This window comes from Hypanus sabinus, chromosome 7 (assembly GCF_030144855.1).
Source record: "Hypanus sabinus isolate sHypSab1 chromosome 7, sHypSab1.hap1, whole genome shotgun sequence".
Taxonomy (NCBI): Eukaryota; Metazoa; Chordata; class Chondrichthyes; order Myliobatiformes; family Dasyatidae; genus Hypanus; species Hypanus sabinus.
This window is the reverse complement of record NC_082712.1, coordinates 74,549,212-74,573,077: the sequence shown is the minus strand read 5'-3', so window position 1 is coordinate 74,573,077 and position 23,866 is coordinate 74,549,212. Positions and strand designations below refer to the sequence as shown.

At 40.4% G+C, this 23,866-nt stretch overlaps 1 protein-coding gene across 5 annotated transcripts in view; it reads left to right on the top strand.

Annotated features, from left to right (window-relative positions):
* The window catches only part of cntln (centlein, centrosomal protein), a 515,524-nt gene that overhangs the window by 351,766 nt on the left and 139,892 nt on the right, over nt 1-23,866 (top strand). For 4 of the 5 annotated variants that reach the window (XM_059974898.1, XM_059974895.1, XM_059974893.1 and 1 more), the window contains 2 exons: nt 438-641; nt 7,231-7,328. In XM_059974898.1, the coding sequence (XP_059830881.1) occupies nt 438-641; nt 7,231-7,328 (302 nt within the window). The remainder of the gene's footprint in view (nt 1-437; nt 642-7,230; nt 7,329-23,866) is intronic. The other variant, XM_059974896.1, reaches the window with a different exon arrangement.

Sequence of the window (23,866 nt, the reverse complement as noted above, 5' to 3'; positions counted from 1 at the left end):
GTATGGCAGTTCGAATGCATAGAGTTAGTAGTGTGCTCTGCCCAATACATCATATTGCTCAAGATTTCCAGTATCTGTAGAATCTCCAATGCCTCCCTGTATAGTTTTCTTCTGTAATTTTATTTCTAATTGGAGCTGTACAATATGCTGCGTAATATATGTACAATGTTGTGAGTTAAAAAAAGGTAAAACCTGAGAGCATTTTCAGTTTGTCCTTTTCTATCTCCTCTCTGCTGTGTATGTTTCCTTTATTTGACGGTGCTTCTGTTGAACAATCAAGCAGAGACAAAATATTCTTTTTCAAAAGTAGAGCAGACATAAACTATGTTCTTCCCCAAGTACATCTTGTTAACTGAAAAATAGTTTTAACCTTTTCTGTATATATTTTTAATAAATGAAATTGTCTTCAATGACTGAACACTTTTCACCAATAACAGAAGCTGACGTTGGACCTTGCAGAGTTGCAACAACAGAAAGAGGCACTGGACAAGAGATTGAATCAAATGGCAGAGCAGCAAGCCCTTCATCTGAGATCAGTAGGAGACCACTCATCCTCAGTGTCCAGCCAGACACTCGACGTTCCAAATACAATGCAGAAGTCAACCGATGCTGAACTGAAACAGCTGCAGAGTAAAATGAAGGTTGCTGTTTATACTTTATGTAATATTTTATTTATTGTATCATCAACAGGTTTTCTATTTTGTCATCCAAACTAAAAAAAAAGCTTATTTAGCATAAATCAATGTTATCTTCTCAGATCTTTCTCAATCATTTGCTGTCATGCTGGCTATATGCTGCAAGGTGTATTTCCCCATCCCTCTCACTACTCACTGGCAATGATCCTTGACTCAGAAATTTCTCTCTAACTGATGAACCATCTTCTTAAAAAAATAATTCTGTCTTAAACCATCCATTATATTAAGAATACCACTTTTAATCTTTTAGGTGTCTCAGTTTTAGTGCTAATAATCTTATAGTCTTGGGTGTTTCCCTTCCCTGAAATTTTTCTAGTGACTTGGCATCTTCCTCTAATGGAGTAACAACATCTACTCAGTGCTGAACAACTGTGCACAAAACAATGGTTGGATTATCTTTGCTATTATTTTGATTCAATGTCTTATCAAACTCAAAATAGTGTCCTCTTCATGTTTTTTCATACCTGCATAAACAATTTCAGTGGTTTGGTGCCTTCGCTATCTCTTTATACACACCCTTCAGGAACTTTCTACTGAATACTTCCAGTTGATGCTTTCCCCACAGTGTTCATTCTCAAACTCCTTTCAGATTAAATTATATTTTCCAGATATTGCCTGCTGATCTCCTCAATGGTTTTGCAGTCCACTTTCTCTTGTAATTTTAGCAGATTTTGAGGTGTACCTCTTTGTAAGAATGTAAGTCATGGAATGAGTAGACCACTCAGCACTTTCAGGGTTATACTGCCTTTCAACAAGATTGTGGCAGATGTATCTCGTTGCCATTTCCTGTCCTGTCCTGTCCTCATATTCCATAAATCCTTTAACATTCAGAGATCAATTGATCTTGGATTTGAATGCAATCAATGACTGAGTTCCCACAGCTTTCTTGGGAGGTGGGGAATTTGAAAGATTCACTACCCATGGACAAAGACATTTCTTCTCATTTGAATCACAAATTACTTACTCCATATTTTGAAACTGTGACTCCTAGTACGTTAGGCAAGGGAATAATCCTGGATTAGCTCTGTTGAGCCCTTGATGTTTTTCTTATGTCTTAGTGATATCACATTTTTTTTCTGTACTTCAGAGAATGTCAGCCAAGCCAACACAATCCCTCCTTGGTGGATTTCACTGCACCTCATCGACTATAGACCAAAGTTGTACACAATATTCAAAGTGTGATCTCATTAAGATCTTACATAATTTTAATAAGACGTGCTTCCTGTTGTACTCAAATCTTATTACAATAAAAGTCAGTATGTTGTATTGCATTCTAAATCGTCACACCTGGATGCTGGTTTTCAGGGTTTTCATTTTTTGTGTTCTAATGTGTTTTCTTATAAAAAATCAAATCAATATCAGTATTTTCTAATCTATGAAAAATTAAAAAGTATTTATGATTTCTGTTTTCACTAAGTGGGTTATTCCTTATCTTTCCAAGAATCTACTCTATCTGCCATGTTGTCACCCACTGACTTAGATTGTCTATATCTGCTTGAAGTCTGTGCAAGTATATCGTTATTTGCCACCTAGTTTCAAATCATCAGCCAACTTAGAAATGATACAGGCAACATACACAAAATGCTGGAGGAACTCAGCAGGCCAGGCAGCATCTATGGAAAAGCGTAAACAGTCATTGTTTCAGGCCGAGATCCTTTATCAGGACTGGAGAAAAAAGACGAGGTCAGGGTAAGAACATGGGGGGGGGGGGGACGAGAGGAAGAAGTACAAGGTAGTCAGAGACAGATGAAACTGGGAGAGCAGAGGGGTGAATTACAGTAAAGAGTTAGGAAGTCAATTGGTGAAAAAAAGGACTGGAGAAGGAGAAATCTGATAAGAGAGGACAGAACGCCATGGACAAAAGGGAAGGAGGAGGAGCACTAGAGAGGTGATGGGCAGGTAAGGAGCTAAGATGAGAGAGGGGAATGGGGTTGGTGAACAGGAGGGGGCATTTATCGGAAGTTTGAGAAGTTGATGTTCATGCCATCAGGTTGGAGACTACCCAGACAGAATATAAGGTGTTGCTCTTAGTGTGGCCTCACCGTGGCCATAGAAGAGACAGTGGACTGATATATCATGTTTCCTGCCTATAGTGTGTCTAATCCCTTAATAGTCTTATATGTTTCAATCAGATCCCCTCTCATCCTTCTAAATTCCAGTGTATACAAGCCCAGTCGCTCCAATCTTTCAACATATGACAGTCCCGCCGTCCCGGGAATTAACCTTGTGAACCTGCGCTGCACTCACTCAATAGCAAGAATGTTGTTCCTCAAATTTGTAGACCAAAACTGAACACAATACTCCAGGTGGGGTCTCACCAGGGCCCTATACAACTGCAGAAGGGCCTCTTTGCTCCTGTATCACAATGGGAAGTAGAATTAAAATGGGTGGCCACCAAAAGATCCCGTTTTTTCTGGCGGAGAGAGCATAGGTGCTCGGTGAAACCATCTCTCAATTTACATCAGGTCTTACTGATGTACAGGAGGCCACACCAGGAGCTCTGGTTGTAGTAGATGACTCTAAGAGACTCATAGGTGAAGTGTCACCTCACTTGGAAGGACTGTTTGGTAGTGAGGGAGGTGGAGTAGGGGCAGGTGTGGCACTTGTTCTGCTTGCACGGTTAAGTACCAGGAGGGAGATTGGAGGGGAGGGACAATGGACAAGGGAGGTCACGGAGGGAAGGAAAGATATGCTTGGTGATGTGATCCTGTTGGAGATGGCGAAAGTTAGAAATGATACATTTGGCCGCCAATGAAATTTTGAAATGGGTTGTTGATGTTTGAGGCCTAAGAATTAATCCCGACAGTATCTCATTATCTGTCAGCCTGTAGAGTCCTATTTCATTTTTCTCCTTTTATCCTTTGCTAAATCTCAATCCATGCTAGTAGATTATCACTTTTGTGTGCTCTAACCTCATGCGTAGAACCTCATCAAAAGCCTTCAGGAAATCCACAAACACCACACCCACAGGTTTCCCCTCACCAATCTGCTCTGCTGGATACATCCTCAGAAGAATCCCAGTAGATTAGTCAAACATGCTTTCCCTTCCAAAAGTACATGTTGACCCTGTACAAAAATAACATTATTTTCTTAATGTCTTGATATCATGTTCTTCTGAATTCCTCTATCTTCTCTACTTTTACGTCAGGCGAACATTTCCTTTTTTCTGGCTCTTTTCTTAAGTGGTGGAGTTGCACTTACTCACAAAATCCTAAGGAACTTTTTCAGGACCTATAGAATATTGAATGATGATAATCTAAGCAAAGCATCCATTAGCTATGAAATTCTGGAATGGATATCATCAGAACCTTTGGATTTATCAGTTTTTTTCTCAGTAAGCACTCTAGCTCGAAAGCTTTTACTAATACAAAGTTCCTAGTTTCTTATTTATATAGTGGTGCTTCACTATTTCTGGGAGGTTTTATGCCTTCTCTCTGAAGAAGAGTACAAAGTATTTGTTTAATTCCTCTGCTTATTCTCCTTTATAATTTCTCCCATCTTTATTCATAAGGGACTGACACACCCCCCATTATTCGTTTTTACAAATCCATAGAAACTCAGTTTTGAAGTGCCTTACTGGTTTTTTTTGTATTTGGTTTCTCCATGTTTCGTTAATTTTTTGGTAATCCTTTGCTGAATTCTGAAATGCTCCCAGTCCGCAGATCTATTGCTTTTTTGAAGAAGTTCCTAAGTTCTGTTCCTTAGATTTTATTTCTTCTGTAGATCCATGTTTGATCTCTTTTTCTGTTAAAGAGATATATTTGTCACAAATCATGGATTATTTCTTTAAATGCTATCCATTGCCTATTCGTGGCCTTTGCTAATGTACCATATTCAATCTGCCCCTCATACCTTCATAATTTCCTTTGTTTGGATTGAGAATTTCGTTTCTCATTGAACTACATCACTTGTATGCAAGGTAAAATTCTAAAAATGTGTTATAAATCTATCAAATGATTTTTTTCCAACATTTTTGCAAAATATATTCTACAACATTATGATCATTCAAGGAGCCTCCTTCCAACAATATTGTTAATTAACCCTTTCTCCTTGCACTGTACCAGATCTAAAATTACATGTTCCCTTATACTGATCTAGAAATCCATCTCTTACTCTCTATACATCAGGAATTCATTCTGTACAGTGTTAGTGCTAATTTGATTTGCCCAGTCTATATGTAGATTAATGTAGATTAAACACTCCCTTGTTATCTGCATTACGCTTTATCTATAGCTCCGATATCCTCTTTACACCATGCTCTGGGTCACCACTACTATTCAAAGGCCCATAAACAAAATTATATCAATGTCTCTTGCTGCTTCTTAACTTCTCCCCGACTAATTTTAATAGTATACCATGATTTACCGTGCCAGGTTCCTGTTATGCCATAGTATTCGTATAAACCCTTATTGTCAGTGCTACCTCAACTGCTTTTCCTTTTCATTATCCTTTCTAAATGACCAATACCCAATGATGTTTAGGTACCCTTGAGTCCCCGTTCTGTAATGACAATTAGATCAGACTTGGTTTTGACTTTGACTTCTTCGTTGTGTTGAGGATGTAGATCACTTATTTATAGTGCATTTAAGGTGGGATTTTCTTCACTTATTTCATCTTATTTTATGTTTGTCCGTGTTTTCATGGCCTATTTATTTTGATTACTTCTTCTCCCCCTTCTGGTTCTACTCGTGGGCTCCCATCCCACTGTCAATCTCATTTCAATTTTCCCAAAATCACTAACTAGGACCCTGAGTTCAATTCAACTCAACTCAATAATATCAATACTCAGATACTTTGAATGAAACTCAAACTTTGTCCTCTTTTGCTTAACCAGCAATAGATAGTCCCTCCTCATTCTTACAGTGGCCAAAGAAACCTGTCCTTGACTGCTGTGAGCAAAGCTGCAAAAAATTGTGTCATAGTTCTCAGCTTCTGCTCTTCTCCATTCATCTATCATTCTGACTTGGCCTCTGGACTTGCAAAGTCACTGAATTCTAATCTCTGTCCTGCTAGTTCTCACAAGCTCTTAATTGTTGCATTCCTTGCTTGGTGAACATGTATCAGAGTCAATTTACTGACAATTCCATCTACAACCTTCCCCTCCCCCAACATTTGCCAGCCAGCTTCAAGACCACCACACTCATCATCCCCTTTCTTTCCATATTAGACATGTTTAAGATCTATAGTGAACTTATAACATTGTTGAGCTGTACTTTGATTCCACTGCACTTGTGTGAACTGGTTTCCTTTCCACTCTGCCAGTAAAATTGGACACCTAACCTAGTTCTGTTCCCTTATGTGAAAATGTAAGAGATTTAATTTGCTTGGTAATTTACTAACCTATTTGTTATATCTGTCTCACCATTTTCTCTGAGATGCTAAGGATTGCTGGTACTATTTGTTTTTATTAACTGGAAGTATTCACCAAGTAGATTAAATTGTGTAAAAATGCAAAAACAACATCTATATTTCTCTTTTTGGTTCCCCTTGCAGATTTGTATACTTTGAGACTAGGCTTGCAATTCCATGTGGGCACACCTACAACTTTCATGATGCACCTGCATCGAGCACAAACATCAGCTTTGATTCCCCAGTTCTTTTCTACCTCATTGATATGAAATGCAGGTTGCCAAAATGCATGTGGGTGTTCACAGAATCACTCTCTCTCTCTCTCACTCTCACTCACTCACACACTCTCTCACTCGCACTCTCTCACTCTCACTCTGTCTATCACTCTCTCTCATCTGTTGCTTTAATCCTCTTTAATCCTTATTCTCTCTTTACTCTTGCTCTTGCACATTATGTCTTTTCTCTGTTTTATTTATGACTTTCCATAAAGATACCAATCTTACTTCCTATTTATCTGACCTTCCAGTTCCAGGAATACCTTCTTAAGAATTAAATAGAAACTGCAGTATGGAAACAGACAATTCTGCCTAGACACAAGTGTTTATCCTCTACTTGAGTAATTACCTAATATCTTTAACCTTTTACCTTTTTCTTAGTTTCTTCCATGTCTAATCTACATTTAGATGCTTGTTAGTCTTCACTTCAATCACTAACTCCTGATGTGCATTCTTCACATCATCTAAAAACCATTCTACTGCCAATTATCGTACATGCAGATGAAAAATATATCACTTAAAAGTTAAGTTTTCCATAAAACGTGATCTAAAATGTAACTTGTGCATAAAGTATTGTTCCTTTTCATGCCTTGTGGCACATCAGGCAACATTTTTGCTGTTTCTGTAGTAGTTGACTTTTTTATGAGGCCAAGCTGTTAGCTTGATACTCAACCTCACACTGATGGAAAGCATGCAAGGAGCCGGTCGGATTTGAACTCGGGACCATTCACCTCAAAGTCTGGTACTGATGCCACTACACCACCAGCCGGCTTTCATAAACCGTAGATGTAAACATGTAGATCTTTAAAAATAATGAAAATCTGAAATGCTGCCAAAAATAAACAAGTCGTCTCTTTTAAACAGCACTTTCTTCACACCCTGACTACTTTTGTGTTTTGTTATTGTTGCAGAATTCAGCAAATGAAATTTCGAAGCATTTAACTACCATAAAAACTCTCAAAGCTGACCAGCAGGAAAAGGAAGATCGGATTTGGCAACTGCAAAAAAGGTTAGATTGGCTCAATAATTTGTTGTGTTTGGCGCAGCCTACTGGCAGCCTTGGCTTCATAAGATATGTGTTTTATTCTCAGATTTGATACAACATTTATTTCTGCATTTCAGTTAAATTGGTTTCCATTGGAGAATGCTTTGTATGACAATTAAAGTATGTGTTACATCAGTGACTGTTTTAAATATGTAGAATGCTCAACAATTTCTCTATTCTGTATTATTTGTGCTTGGATTTCTTTGGTCTTCATGGATATAAACTGAAAAACGCAATGATATTCTTGGAAAAATAATTTTCAGTGACTCATAAAATATGCTGACAATTAAGGTAACTGGGCAGAATTTACATTTTGCTTTTAAAAAATGTTGTATATGTCTTCAAAACACAGTTATGAACTATCCACCTCTTCCATGTTACTGTAGAAGAGAGGTGCTGAGTTGGCCTGATGAAAGTAAAAATCCAGAAGAGTGAAAATGCAAGTGGAAAAGGGTGAATATCCAAAAAGAAATGATTGTGCCCAAGTTGTTCAGTCAGATAGATTTGCTCCAAAGGCTGTCTTGTCTGGCAGCAAATTTGAGAAAGGTATCCAGAAGTCAACTAAATGGGGAACAGCCTGCATACTAAAGAAAACACATTGAGATATTGTGGCTGGGAGGATCACTTTCAGACCATGTTTGAATGAAGCATTAGCATGAATGATGAAATCCACTACCTCCTTAAAAGTCATGTCTATGTGTTCCTCTAAAATCAGGGTCAGTAGATTTCAAATCACAGCATTTTCACTATCTACAGCACTGTGCAAAAGTTTTAGAGACATATGTCTCTTTTGTATATTAGGCACACATATATATAGCTGGGGTGCCAAGACTTTTGCACAGTATTGTGGTAATTTTATGTATTGCACTGTACTGCTGCTGCAAAAGTAAAAAACAAATTTCATGACATATGTGAGTGATGATAAACCTGATTTTGATAAAAGAATGCCCCCATGTCAGCTACTCCGCAGAATGTTATACGGCCAGCTACATCATGGTCGATGCTCAGCTAGAGGGCCAAAGAAGCGCTATAAGGATCAGATGAAGAATGCTTTAAGGAATTGCAAGATCAGACCTGAGGACCTGGAGGATGCTGCTGCTGATCGTATCACTTGGCAACAGCTGTGTAGGGACGGGATTCATATTCTGGAGATCGAAAGAACAACCAGAAGAGAGCAGACAAGAGCCAGGAGAAATGCAGCCATGGTTTCTGTCACTACCACATATTCATGTCCCACATGCAATAGAGCTTGTGGGTCCAAGATAGGACTGTATAGTCATCAAAGATCTCACTATTAAAGGAATGCACGTCATCATCGGATTCCGATGGACAACCGAAGAAGATTCTGTACAGGTCTCTATTGTAGACTGAGTGAAAAGGGGGCAGGGAGAAGGAGGCAGCAGGAAGCACTAGAGACAATCTGTAATAATCAATAAACCAATTGTTTGGAATCAAATTACCTTACTTGCTGTCTTATGGCTGGGTGTGTCTACACAGACGCCCCCCCCTACCCCCCCGACCTTGGCTCTCGTCCTCTGCCACCTGTCTTCCCCCCCCCCGCCACTCCACAGCACTCCACCCTTGTCATTCCTAGCATCCTTTGTGCACACCAGATTTAGAAACTTGCTCTCTGCTCCACGTTGTGCAAAAGTCTTAGGCACCCTAGCTATATGTATGTGCCTAAGACTTTTGGACAGTACTGTAGCTTGCAGAATCATTTCACAAATATATTAGTGTGGTCATCACAATTGCTACATTGATTTGCTGGCAGTTCAGGCAAAAAATTGGTGAAGTCTACTAACCAACGGATTTTTAAATAATTTTTGAAATAGCCAATTTTGATGAACACTAATAAATAGCAAAAGATATACTGCAGCTCATTAAAATATAGTATGCTTCAACTATTCTCTGTAATGAATTGTTATGAATTTTCAGGCATTTAAAATGTAATATTTGTGCTGTACATTTTTTAAACAGCACAAATCTATGCAATAAATAGAATAGTTAAATATTTCAGAGCAAATCTGAAGCAAAAAGTAACCTACAGGAGGAATTTAATGTGCCAAGCAACATCTATGGAGGCAAAAAGATTGTCAATGCTTTGGGTTGTAACCTTGCAACGGGACTGAGAGTGTGAAGATGAGATGACCAGTATAGAGAAATGAGTGAAAGCAGTGAGACGCAGACTGGTATGTGTCAGGTCATCTAGTTCCTGTCTTGCCCCTCTCTCTCACCTTTTTATACTTACTACCGCCAGTCAGTAATCTCAGTCCTGATGCAGGGCTGCTTCCTGAGACATTGGCTTTCCTCTGTTTCAACAAATGCTTTTTGATCTGCTGAGTTCTTCCAGTACCTTATGTTTTCCTCTGAGGCAAATTTTTAATACCACCTCAGCTTTAAAGATGTGAGTAATGCTTCTTTCGCTGCACCTCAGCAAGTGAAAGCACGCTGCAGTCCATATGGTTCTTTATATTGCATCACGTAGGGAACTTTGGGAACTTTGTCTCAGAATAAAGGAATGGTGATGTATTTTCAAGTTGGTATGATATGTATTGGTGCTGGGAAGTTTAGGGGTGTGATATCCTCATGAATTTGCTGCTATCCATCAATATAATGGAAGTTATTATTTTGAGACATGCTTCTGAAGAAGCATTGGTGAATTACAGCAGGGCTTTTAGTGTATGGTATACATTTAATAGTGGAAGGATATTTAGATGGTGTGCCAATTAACTTTAGAATGTGAACTTATCTGGAAAGGTGGACAGTTTGCCACCCATACATGACTTGTGCCCTGATGGTGAAGAGCTCAGATAGCCAGGAAGCAACTCAGTTGCTCATGGCACAACATCTTGTCTCTAACCTAACCTTTTAGATGAGAAAATTATGTGGCTAGTTATTTAAATATAATTTATATGACTAGGGTGTTACTGATGAGAGAGTTGCTGGTGGTGATGCTAACAAATCTCTGAACAGGTACTGTAGATATTTATCAAATTCTGTGTAAAGACTCCTGAAGAGATCAGGCTCCGTTGATCTTATTGCCATACCCATTGATTTCACCATCAACTGCAGTCCTGAAACCTTGGAAGCACACCTCTACAGACTTTTTGAGTAGAGCTGTAACATGATGCAATATCATTTATGTATATTCAATTTTCATTGTTACAGTTTTTGAAGTTTTTTTCAATACCACACTAAGACACGTGCTGCCTTGATGTTACAAGCAGTTATTTTCAACTATCTTCTGAATGTTTTTTTAGATCAAGAATATAAGGAGATTCAAAGCCCAGTGGACCCTACAAGCACTACATTTTGTATCAATGAACCAAAAAGTAGCACTTGATCGCGTGGTTGGTAGTTATTTATCAGGGGGTAGGCTCAGAAGATGTCAATTGTCAAAATTAGATTTGCTTTTCTTTTAGCGAGACTTGTTTCAATTGACCTTCAAAATTTCCTTGAACATCATGATAAACACCTCTGTATACTAGGGTAACAGCTGATTTGAGACAAGCAATTTAGCAGACACTGGGATGTAAAATTGTACATTTTTTATAGAATGAATGGCTACCTTCATTATGAAATGTGTTATATTGAACAGTAAATAATAAGCAACACACACAAAATGCTGGAGGAATTTCAGCAGGTCAGGCAGCATTATGGAGATTAATAAACTGTTAACGTTTCGGGCTGAGACCCTTCTTCAGGATTGGAAAGGAAGGGGAAAGAAGACGCCTGATTAAAAAGGTGGGGGGGGGCAGAGAGGAAGAAGATAGGTGAAGAAGGTTAGCTGGAACTTATAGGTGAAGCCAGGTGGGTGATGAAGGCAAAGGAGCAGAAGGCATCTGATAGGAAAGGAGAGTGGACCGTAGGAGAAAGAAAAGGAGGAGGGGACTCAGGGGGAGGTGATAAGCAGGTGGGAAGAGGTAACAGGCTAGGGTTGTCTTGGTGGGAGATTTTAATTTCCCAAATATTGATTGGCATGTCCCTAGAGCAATGGGTTTAGGTGGGGTGGAGTTTGTTAGGTGTGTTCAGGAATGTTTCCTGACTCAATATGTAGATCAGCCTACAAGATGAGAGGCTGTACTTGATCTAGTAGTGGGAAATGAATACCTGTTCAGATGTCAGATCTCTCAGAGGGAGAGCATTTTGGAGATAGTGATCACAATTCTATCTCCTTTACCATAGCATTGGAGAGGGATAGGGACAGACAAGTTAGGAAAGTGTTTAATTGGAGTAAGGGGGAAATATGATGCTGTCAGGCAGGAACTTAGAAGCATAAATTAGGAACAGATGTTCTCAGGGAAATGTATGGCAGAAATGTGGCAAATGTTCGGGAGATATTTGCATGGAGATCTGCATAGGTACGTTCCAATAAGACAGGAAAAGTACAAAGACTGTTGAAAATCTAGTCAAGAAGAAAAGAAAAGCTTACGAAAGGTTCAAAATGCTAGGTAATGATAGAGATCCAGAAGATTATAAAACTAGAAGGAAGGAGCTTAAGTTTGAAATTAGGAGAGCAGAAGGGGCCATGGGAAGGCCTTGGTGAGCAGGATTAAAGAAAACCCCAAGGCATTCGACAAGTATGTGGAGAGCAAGTGGATAAGGTGTGAGAAAATAGGGCCAATCAAGTGTGACAGTGGAAAAGTGTGTATAGAACTGGAGGAGATAGCTGAAGTACCTTGCTTCAGTATTCACTACAGAAAAGAATCTGGCAATTGTAGGGATGACTTACAGCAGATTGAAAAGCTTGTGCATATAGACATTAAGGAAGAGGATGTGCTGGAGTTTTTGGAAAGCATCAAGTTCAATAAGTCTCTGGGACTGGACGAGATGTAGCCCAGGCTACTGTAGGAGGCAAGGGAGGAGATTGCTGAGCCTCTGGCAATGATCTTTGCATCATCAATGGGGATGAGGGAGGTTCCTGAGGATTGGAGGGTTGCAGATGTTGTTCCTTTATTCAAGAAAGGGCACGGATATAACCCAGGAAATTATAGACCAATGAGTCTTACTTCAGTTGTTTGTAAGTTGATGGAAAAGATCCTGAGAGATAGGATTTATAGAGAAGATTTATGGATAGGATTTTTTAGAGAGGCATAATATGATTAGGAATAGTCAGCATGGCTTTGTCAAAGACGGGTCTTTGCTTACGAGCCTGATTGAATTTTTTGAGGATGTGACTAAATACATTGATGAAGGTAGAGCAGTAGATGTTGTTTATATGGATTTCAGCAAAACATTTATTAAGGTACCCCATGCAAGGCTTATTGAGACCTTGTTTTGTGGATCCAAAATTTGCTTGCCCACAGAAGGCAAAGAGTGGATGTAGACAGATCATATTCTGCATGGAGGTTGGTGACCAGTGGGGTACTTCAGGGATCTGTTTTTGGACCCCTTCTCTTCATGACTTTTATAAATGACCCGGATGAGGAAGTGAATGGATGGGTTAGTAAATTTGCTGTTGACATAAAGGTTGGGGATATTGTGGATAGTGTGGAGGGCTGTCAGAGGTCACAGCAGGATATCGATAGGGTGCAGAATTGGGCTGAGAAGTGGCAGATGGAGTTCAACCCAAATAAGTGTGAGATGGTTCATTTTGGTAGGTCAAATATGATGGCAGAATATAGTATTAATGGTAAGACTGTTGGCAGTGTGGAGGATCAGAGGGATCTTGGGGTCTGAGTCCACAGGACACTCAAAGCTGCTGCGCAGGTTGACTGTGGTTAAGAAGACATATGGTGCATTGGCCTTCATCAACCATGAGACTGAGTTTAAGAGCTGAGAGGTAATGTTACAGCTATATAGGACCCTGGGCAGACCCTACTTGGAGTATTGTGCTCAGTTCTGGTCACCTCACTTCAGGAAGGATGTGGAAACCATAGAAAGGGGGCAGAGAATATTTACAAGGATTTTGCCTAGATTGGGGAGCATGCCTTACACGAATAGGTTGACTGAACTTGACTTTTTCTCCTTGAAGTGACGGAGGATGAGAGGTGACCTAATAGAAGTGTATAAGATGATGAGAAGCATTGACCATGTGGATAGTCAGAGCCTTTTTCCCAGGGCTGAATTGGCTTTCACGAGACGGCATGATGTTAAGGTGCTTGGAAGAAGAGATACAGAAGAGATGTCAAGGGTACGTTTTTTACTCAGAGAGTGGTGAGTGCAATGGTGATGGAGGCGGATACAATAGGGTCTTTTAAGAGACTCCTGGATAGGTGCATGGATCTTAGAAAAATAGAGGGCTATGGATAACCCTCAGTAATCTCTAAAGTAAGTACATGTTCGGCACAGAATTGTGGGCTGAAGGGCCTGTATTGTGCTGTAGTTTTTCTATGTTTCTAGTAGAGAGGAGAGGGAGGGAAAAATTATTTTGCCGGAAGGAAAAATTGATATTCATGCCATCAGGTTGGAGGCTACTCAGACAGAGTATGAAATGTTGCTCCTCCAGCCTGAGGGTGGCCTGAACATAGCACAAGATGAGGCCATTTCTGACATGTCAGAATGTGAATGGGAATTGGAATTAAAATGAAAAAGGACTTCGTGCTTTCCCAGCATATATGATGAATGAACTCTTCTTGGGCTTCCAGCCAGGTACAGGTATCAATTTTAACCAACTTTTTGCTGATAAACTCTGCCATCCTCATCAGGCATGATGCCTGGCACGTGTAGCCCAATGGTAAATATTCCCCTGCTGTCCATCCCTTCTGATTGGTTAACCCTCATCAAATCAGATTTCCGCTTTCCCACCTTGTTTACAATCGAATTCCAGTTCTTACTTTGAGCAAGACCTTTGTCTTTGTTAAAATTCTTTTCCTCTAGTTTTATTTCAATGGCTTCCTTCACCAGGGGTCCCAAAACCCATTGGTGCGGCAGAGTAGTTTTGTGCTGTTGAAGTCAATGATCTTTGACCCGCATAAGCTGCAATTTGAGTTTCTTACGGGTATGTCGATGGTACTAATCCAATATTTCTTCAGGATCCTGGCAATCCTTCCAAAACCATGGAAATATTGGGAAGACAGGCAGTAGGTATGGGTTCCTCCTCATTGTTAGGTTTCCTTGTTTTTCTGTCGGCCCTTTTAAGGGCCCAATTGATTTCCTTCATCTTGTAGTTATTCTGTAGGAAAGTTGTGCATAATCCTCTTATTTCTTTGTGGAGACTCTCAGGGTCTGAAACAGTTTTCACAAGGTTAATCACACTAGAAAGAACCACTCTGTGTTGGGAGGCATGATGGTGGCTGTTATTGTTGAAGTAGTTATAAGTCCGTGTGAGTAGGTTTTTGATAAATGACATGCCAAAGCTACCATCGGTTTCTGTCATATTGGAATGTCCAGGAACGGGAGGCAATCATTCTTCTCCATCTCCAGTATAAATTGAATATTTGGATGTATGCTGTTCAGATGGTCATGGAATTGTTGGAGTGCCTAGAGTCAATGAGGCCACACTGTGAAGATGTCATCGACATATGTGAAGAAGCATTTGGGGCGTAATGGCAATGAACTCAGTGCCCTCTCCTCAAAGTCCTCTGTGAAAACTAGCAATTGTCAATGACAAGGGCAATTAACCAATCAGAAGGGACAGAGGATATGGATATATATATACCACCGGACTAGACATGCCTAGGCATTATCTTTGATGAAGATGGCAGAGTATATATTCAAAGCATCAGTTAAAATCAATACCTGTACCCGACTGGAGGCCTGAGAATAGTTTATTCGGAATTAGGATGTTTAGCCTCCAGGAAATTCCACTTTTGGCAGAAGGAGCAGAGGTGCTCAATGAAGTGGTCCCACAATTTACGTCAGGTCTCACCAGTGTAGATGAGGCCGCATCTGGAGCACCATTAGACAACCCCTGCAGATTTGCAAGTGAAGTGTTGCCTCAGCTGGAAGGACTGTTTGGGGCCCTGAATAGACATGTGGCGGGGCAGATCAATGGGCAGGTGTAGCACATAGGCCACCTACAGGGTTAAGCACCAGGAGAAAGATTATTGGGGATGGACAATGGACAAAGGAGTCATAAAGGAAGTGATCCCTACAGAAAGTGGAGAATGAAGCAGTGGGAAGGTAAAGGTATGTTTTGTGATAGGGTCCATTTGGAGATGGCAGAAGTTGCGGAGAATGATATGTTGCATGCAGAGTCTCATGGAGTGATAGGCAAGGACAGGAGGAATACTATCGCTGTTATGGTGGCTGGAAGATGGGGTGAGGTCAGATGTCCGGAAAATGGAGGAGGTGTAGGTGCTGGCAGCGTCAATGATGGGAGGAAGGGAAATCCCATTCTTTGATCTCTGATGTCCTGGAAAGGGTTGCAATGAAGAGAGAGGAACTGAGAAAAAAGATTAACATTTTTACAGGAGACAGGGTGGAAGAAGTGTAGTCAAGATAACTGAAATTCAGTAGGTTTATAAAAGATGTCAGTCAGGAGTTTCTCTCCAGAGAAGAAGACAGAGAGATCGAGAAAGAGGAGGGAAGTGTCAAATGGACCAAGTGAATTTAAGGGTTGGGTGGAAGTTAGAGGCAAAGTTAATGGAATTGCTGATCTCAGCATGGATGCATGAAGCAGCACTAATGCAACCATCAATGTAGCAGAGGAAGAGTTGGCAAACATTACTGGGGAAGGCTTGGAACGTGGATTGTTTCATGTAGCCAATGAAAAGGCAGGCATAGCTGGGGCCCATGGATATCCCTCGAGTCTTAGTTAAAAATTAAATACTTTTCTCTCATTGCCTGACCATATCTAATTTCCCCTCTCTTTTTTAGTTAACAAACTGTGGTCTCACAACACTAACAACAAACTTCAGAATAAAAAAAAATTGGTTTTAAATTAAAACCAAACATTCAAGATGAGGTAGTAAATTGGATTAGACATTGGCTTTGTGGGAGAAGCCAGAGAATGTGACTTGTCAAGGGTTGCCTCTCTGACTGGAGGCCTATATAAGTGAAGTGGCCCCTGGTCCATTGTTGTTTGTCATCGATACCAATAAGCTGTATGATAATATGTTCAACTGGATCAGCAAATTTGCGGATGACACCAAGATTGGGGGTATAGTGGACAGTGAGGGAGGCTATCATGACTTGCAAAGAGATTTGCATTAGCTGGAAAAATGGGCTGAAAATGGAATTTAATGCAGACAAGTGTGAAGTTTTGCATATTGGTAGGTCCAGTTAGGGTAGGTCTTACACAGTTGATGGTGTGTTTTTGACGATGTGCTGTGTTTGGTTTACAACAAACGTAGGATTTAGACTGATGACCAAAAAGCTCAATTTTGGTTTCATCAGACGATACAACCTTCTTCCAGCTGACTTCAGAGTCTTCCATCTAGCTGAGATTTCATGTGAGTTTTTTTCAACAGTGGCTTTCCCTTTACCACTCTCCCATAAAGCTGCAACAGTTGTATGCACAGGCTCTCCCATCTGAGCCACTGAAACTTGTAACTCCTCCAGAGTTGTCACAGATCTTCTTGATGGCCTCCCTCACTCGTCCCCTTCTTGCATGGTCACTCAGCTTTTGAGGACGGCCTGCTCGAGGTAGATTTACAACTGTGCCATATTCTTCCCATTTCTTGATGATTGACTTAACCGTACTCCAAGGAATATTCAGTGACTTGGAAATTTTCTTGCATCTATCTCCTAATGTGTGCTTTTCAATAACTTATTCATGGAGTTGCTTGGAGTGTTCTTTTGTCTTCATGGTGTGGTTTTTGCCAGGATACAGACTCACCAGCAGTTGGACCTTCCAGAGACAGGTGTATTTTTACTACAATCAATTGAAACACCTTTTCTGCATGTAGGGATCTCCACTTAACTAATTATATGACCTCTAAAACCAATTGGCTGCACCAGTGATAATTTGGTGTGTCAGATGAAAGGGGGTGAATACTTATGCAATCAATTATTTTGTGTTTTTTATTTGTAATTAATTTAGATCACTTTGTAGACATCTGTTTTCATTTTGACACGAAAGAGTCCTTTTCAGTTGATCATTGTCAAATCTGGTAAATGGAGCTTATCAGCCTGGGAAGGCAGTCCATCGAAGAGAGGGAAAACTCTGTTTTCAAACCTCCGCTGCCTTGCAGCCATACCCACTCATGGGAAAGGCTTTGGGAGTAAATCCTGAGGACAAATCCGGAGCTGGAGTCCCTAAGGCAGTTCGACGATGTCTTCAACCTCGTTTTGGCAACCCCCGTGATGACACTGGTGCCAAGCTGTATCGGCCTTTGCCCTTCCCTTGGACAACATTGGTGGTGTGGAGAGGGAGATTTGCTGCATGGACAACAGTTGGTCTTCCATACAACCTTACCCAGTCCTGCGCCATGGAGGAGACTTTCCAAGAGCAGATCCATGGTCGTGCAAGACTAACGGATGCTATACAGTGTCAAAAAAGAAGCCAAGTTAAATCCAATATGATTAAATTTTGTAAAAAAAATAAAACAGGAAAACTTCCGGGGGGGGGGGGGCGGGGGTGCGGATGGTGAATACTTCCTATAGGCATTGTAATTCCAAATTTTTTTTCAGTTATGATTTCTAATAATTATAATTCTTATGTTTTCTTTTTTTAGTTGAAATTGCTGACATGAGATTAGCAGAAGAATTAGTCTAATCCTCGGAATGAGGACTCATAAATAAACTGATAAAAGGACAGAAAGCTGTGAGACTAAATATTGTTACTTAAGGGAAGCCAGTCTGGAGATCTCTCCTAATGGTTCCAATTGTCACTTACTGACCCAATTTTGGCATTGTTAGCCTACATGTTCCTACTTATCACCCTCCAGGAGCTGTTTCCTCCTCCATCCTCTCCTCCCCCTACTTGATATTATTTGCCTTTTTTGTGCCCATCTTCAGTTCAGTAAATCACCTACTGGCCTCTGTTTCACCCCTCCACCTCTCTCACACTGGCTATCTTCCGTCTTCATGCTCAGTCCAGCTACAGAGATTTAACCTTAACATTAGTGTTGCTTGACCCTCTGAGTTCATAGAAACATAGAAATCCACAGCATATTACAGGCCTTTTGGCCTACCATGACATTGTGCTGACTCCATAACCTACTCGAGAAACTGCCTAGAATTTCTCTACTGCATAGCCCTCTATTTTTCTAAGCTCGTCAAGCTCCTCCAGAAGTTGTTTGTTACACGAGGATCCCTGCAGGGACCTGAACTATGCAGAAGTAATATTGAAGTGGGTAAGGCATAAGGTCAGCCTTTATTTCAATGAATGATAGAGCTATCTTGTGGGGCCATTCCTTCTGTTTATTGTGTTAATGATTTAGCAGTTTAAATGTAATGATTTTGATGAAGGGACAGAGAATAATCTGTTCAAGACAGCTGACCATAGAAAATTGGGGAAAAAAGGAAGCAGGATGTGAAGTGTCTGTAAAAGCTGGACATGGATGGGCAGGAAGTAATATTTGAAACATAATGTAGAAAAATATGAAGTTATTCCCTTCACAGAAAGAATAGGAAAGCAGGATTTTTGGTTTTAAATAGAAACTAGTAGGAAGAGTTTCTTTTCTTGTCTCAAACACAACTCAAAATAAAATTGCAGGTAATACAAATAAGACACATAGCATGCTGGCCTTTATTCCATAGGTTCAAGTAAAAAACATAATGAAGCCTTACGGGAATTGTTAAGGTCTTTTAGAATCATATATGATGTATTGTAGGAAAACTACAATTGTATTGGAAGGGTGTAATATTGATTCATTAGATTTATAACTTCACTGAAGGAATTGTCCAATGAGAAGCAAGTAAGCCTTGCATATTCACATTGGTGTTCAGAACAATGAGCAATTGTCTGATTGAAATGTGCAAATCTCTGAGAAGCTCTCATAGAGTAGATCCCAAACAACAGTTCGAATTGCCTTGAGTATTCAGAACAAAGGACACGTTTACCTCTTCCCTTCATAAGTGACCCAAGCAACACACAGAAAATGCTGGTGGAACACAGCAGGCCAGGCAGCATCTATAGGAAGAAGTACAGTCGACGTTTCGGGTCAAGACCCTTTGTCAGGGCTAATGGGGGAAAAAAGATAGTAAGAGATTTGAAAGTGGGGGGGGGTGGAGACCTAAAATGGTAGGAGAAGACAGGAGGAGGAGGGATGAAGCTAACATCTGGGAAGTTGATTGGCAAAAGGGATACTAGGCCGAAGAAAGGAGTATCATAGGACAGAAGGCCTTGGAAGAAAGAATGGGGGAGGAGAGCACCAGAGGAAGATGGAGAACAGGCAAGGAGTTATCTTGAGAGGGAAAGAGAGAAAAAAAATAAAATAAAAATTAGGGATGGGGTAAGAAGGGGGAGGAGGGGCACTAATGGAAGTTAGAGAAATCAATGTTCATGTCATCAGGCTAGAGGCTATCCAGATGGAATATAAGGTGTTGTTCCTCCAACCTGAGTGTGTCTTCATCTTGACAGTAGAGGAGGCCATGGATAGACATATTGGAATGGGAATGGGATGTGGAATTAAAATGTGTGGCAACTGGGAGATCCTGCTTCCTCTGACAGACAGAATGTAGGTGTTCCACGAAACGGACTCCCAGTCTGCGTCGGGTCTCACCAATATATAAAAGGCCACACCGGTAGCACCGGACGCAGTATACCACACCAGCCGACTCACAGGTGAAGTGTCGCCTCACCTGGAAGGTCTGTCTGGGGCCCTGAATGGTGGTGAGAGAGGAAGTGTAAGGGCAGGTGTAGCACTTGTTCCTTTTACAAGGATAAGTGCCAGGAGGGAGATTGGTGGGAAGGGATGGGGGGGGGGGGGGGAGAAACAAATGAACAAGGGAGCTGCGTAGGGAGCAATCCCTGCAGAAAGTGTGGGAGAGGGAAAGATGTGCTTGGTGGTGGGATCCTGTTGGAGATGGCAGAAGTTATGGAGAATTATATGTTGCACTTGGAGGGTGGTGGGGTGATAGGTGAGGACTTGAGGAATCCTATCCTTAGTGGTGTGATCTGAACTGTTCACATGGCCTTAGAACTGTTACAGTTTCACTTCATCCATATACAGTAGCAAGTTGTGAAGAAAAATTAAGGATTGATGAAATTAAAATACATTAAAAATCTAAAATCACTTGTTTTAAAATGCAGACTCCATGTTGTTTTTTGAGGAGAACTTAATAAATCTGTTAATAGTTGAAAATTGCGGGATTTTGGGGAAAGAACAGGAAAATGAAACAAATAATTACTCTATTGAAGAGTCAGCAAGCTCATAATAAGGCTAATAGTTTCCTGCAGCAACATTCATCTATACAGTTACTTCCAAACTCTTATATACACAAAACGATTTAGGTAACCATGAGTCTTGATTAATTCAACATCACCCATCTCAAAAAACTGTCCTTACCTTTCACAATAAAGCAGTATTTTATACAGCATATTCCCATCTGTGCCCAATCGTTATCACTTTCCAACTGATTGCCTTATGACTAGTCTTAATTCCTTCAATGCCCCTTTTCAAGATTGCAGCTTTCTGCAACTTGCCTTACCTTCCTCCCTGGAGCCATCTTTCTGAGGCATCTACTGGTTTCCTTTCCCCCCCACTCAGTTTTCAGATGATTAAAATGTTTACAAACATAAAAGTATAGCAGTTTAATTGCCGAGTTCTTGAAACAATGCACTGTTGAATGATACTATGAGCTGAACTTGTGGTTCTATTCTCAAGATATTCATTGCCATTCTTATCTCTCTTCTGTAAAAACTGATCCCAGTTTCTGGATGATCCATTTGCAGAAATCATGTTAGCTACATTAGGGTATTTTCAGTGTTTATTATCTTGGCTCACATAAGGACGTTCCTTACTCCTTTAACACACTTTCGCAGCTTTTCAGCATTTTATTCTCTTGGGACTAGATCTTGTGATGGCCACACCCTACAGACTTCTATTTCACCTGTATTTAAGCAATTCTGATTGGCAATGAGTGCAATTGTCTGAATTGATCGGACTTTGAAACATTGTACATTAACTCGGTGGTGATATACCCTGCTGGATGAGTAAAAATAACATTGATTGTCAGATCTGACTTAGTTGCATTTCCTCACAAAAGAGTCAGTTACATCAGCTTCTTCTGTTTATGAACTCTTCAGTTAACTTTGAGAGCTTGAAGAGTTGAAATTGTGGACCTTTTTTTGTAATTAAAGATGTAAACAATCTGGAATAGGCTGCTCTCAAGCCCAGGAATTTTATTGAATAATTTGAGTTTACCAATAATTTCTTCACCATTATTGTGGTGCTAAAGCATGTTTTGTTACAAACATTAACATTTAGAGAATTAGTGCAGTAATTTTTTCTGAAGTATGTTAATTGCGTGAATAGTTCACCAATAAAACTTTATTGTACCTGAACTGTGAACATTGAATGTTTAACAATCATAAGTTGTCTGAGTCCTATACTGAAATGTGCTGGTTATCCTGCACATTATAACCTAATTTGTCAATCGCCTTAGAGATAGTAAATACTGAATTGTTCTTCCTCCTTGCATTACATGTCTAATGTAATCCTCACTTCATTTACACCAAAATTATCTGACGTTAATTTAATGAGAAGTAAATTTAGTAAGTGTTATGTCAGCATAACACAATATTTTTGATTGCATATTTTAAAAACGTGTTAATTTGAAGATTTCCATCATGTAATTAAAGGCCTAGCAATTAGTTCTGCTAGTTGACCCAGAGCTCAAGCTTTATTTTCATCCAAGGGGGTGGCATCAGTTGATGTGTGTCTGAAATGGAAATTGTGTTTTTTTTTTGCATGTGTTACTCCCGCTGAGAAGTGCCTTATTAAATTTCCTGGAATGGCACCAAAATGGTCATTATCACATTTTGTTACAAGAAGCTCAATTTTCAGTTGTGTAGCTCTGAAATAAACATAAGCAAATTTCTTGGCCTTGATACAATCCTCTCCATTGTGGCTGCTGTTTTTAGTCTTCTGTGTCACAAATTAATGTCAGTTATGGACTTCATATGCTCCAGTGTGGATTGATAGTTGGTCCATTACAGGGTATTAGAATATAATAAACAGGGGCTGGATTGGAGTGCCACAGTAGTGTAGTGGTTAGAACAATAGAACAATGCTATTACAGCTCAAGACGATGGAGTTTGGAGTTCAATCCCAACATCCTCTATAAGGCTTTTGTACGTCCTTTCTGTGAAGCATGTGGATTTCCTTCAGGTGCTCTGGTTTTTTTTTCCCTCTGTCTTAAGAAGTACCAGTTGGTAAGTTAATTGGTCATTGTAAATTGTCCTGGTCTGACTCATTAGTCCGTTCACAGCTGCATTCCAAGGCTCTTGTTCATTGTAGATTACTTCCCCAAAGCTCCAGATACCATCCAGTTTTGCATTAAGAAACTTGCTATTTTGTGTATCCCAGTTCCCAAGGAGACATTGGATTGCATAGAGAGAGAGTTTAAAAGAAGGGAGTGGGGACATTCAGCACATTTTGTTCACTGCAGTTCCCAGGGAGACGTTGGATTGTGCAAATTTAGACAACTGGCAAGATCCAATAAAATGAAGTTAGAATGAAAACAAAGCAGCCATTGTGTGATTGGGCCAATGTTAGAGTGGGAAGTTGTGGCTTCAACGAGAAGAGGCGTAGGCCATAAGTAGATTTTTTTTTGTTATTTATTCTTTCTTTCTTTCTCTTTTGCACATTTAGAGCAGTAGGGATGCCAGACAGGAATGTTACTCTTGCAGGATGTGGTCGGGCAGGAAGTCCTCCAATGTCCCTGACAACTACATCTGCAAGAAGAGCATCTAGCTGCAGCTTCTGATGGGCCGTGTTAAAGAGTGGAACTGGAACTGATGAGGCTGTGGGGTTGATAGACAGGACATATGGTAGTTACACCCAAGATGCAGGACACAGGTAAGTGGGTGACCGTCAAGAGGGGTAACGGGGATAGACAGCCAATGCAGAGTATCCCTGTGGATGATCCCCTCAACAACATCTACCACCTTGGATGGAGTACCTGGCCGAGTACTGAAGACGTGGTTCCCACCTGCTTCAAGCAGGCTTCAAATAATCTAGTTCCCATGACGAGTGTGGTAACCTGCCTCAATGACTATCGTCCAGTGACACTTACGCCCACAGTGATGAAGTGTTTTGAGAGGCTGGTATTGAAACACATCAGTTCCTGCCTGAGAGGAGACTTAGATCTGCTCCAATATGCCTACCAGAGCAACAGGTCCACAGTAGATGCCATCTCATTGGCTCTTCACACGACCCTGGAACATCTGCACAGCAAATATCAGGATGCTCTCTATTGGTTACAGCTCAGCATCATCCCCTCACAACTAATCAGTAAAATCCCAAGATCTGGGCCTCAATACCCTCTAGTGCAATTGGATCCTGGATTTCATCACTTACAGATCCAGTCATTTCAGAATGGCAAAAACATCTCCACAATCTCCATCAGCACAGGTGCACCACAGGGCTGTGTGCTTAGCCCCATGCTAAGACTCAGTGGCTAAGTGCAACTTCAACACCATATTCGAGTTTGCTGATGACTGCATTGTG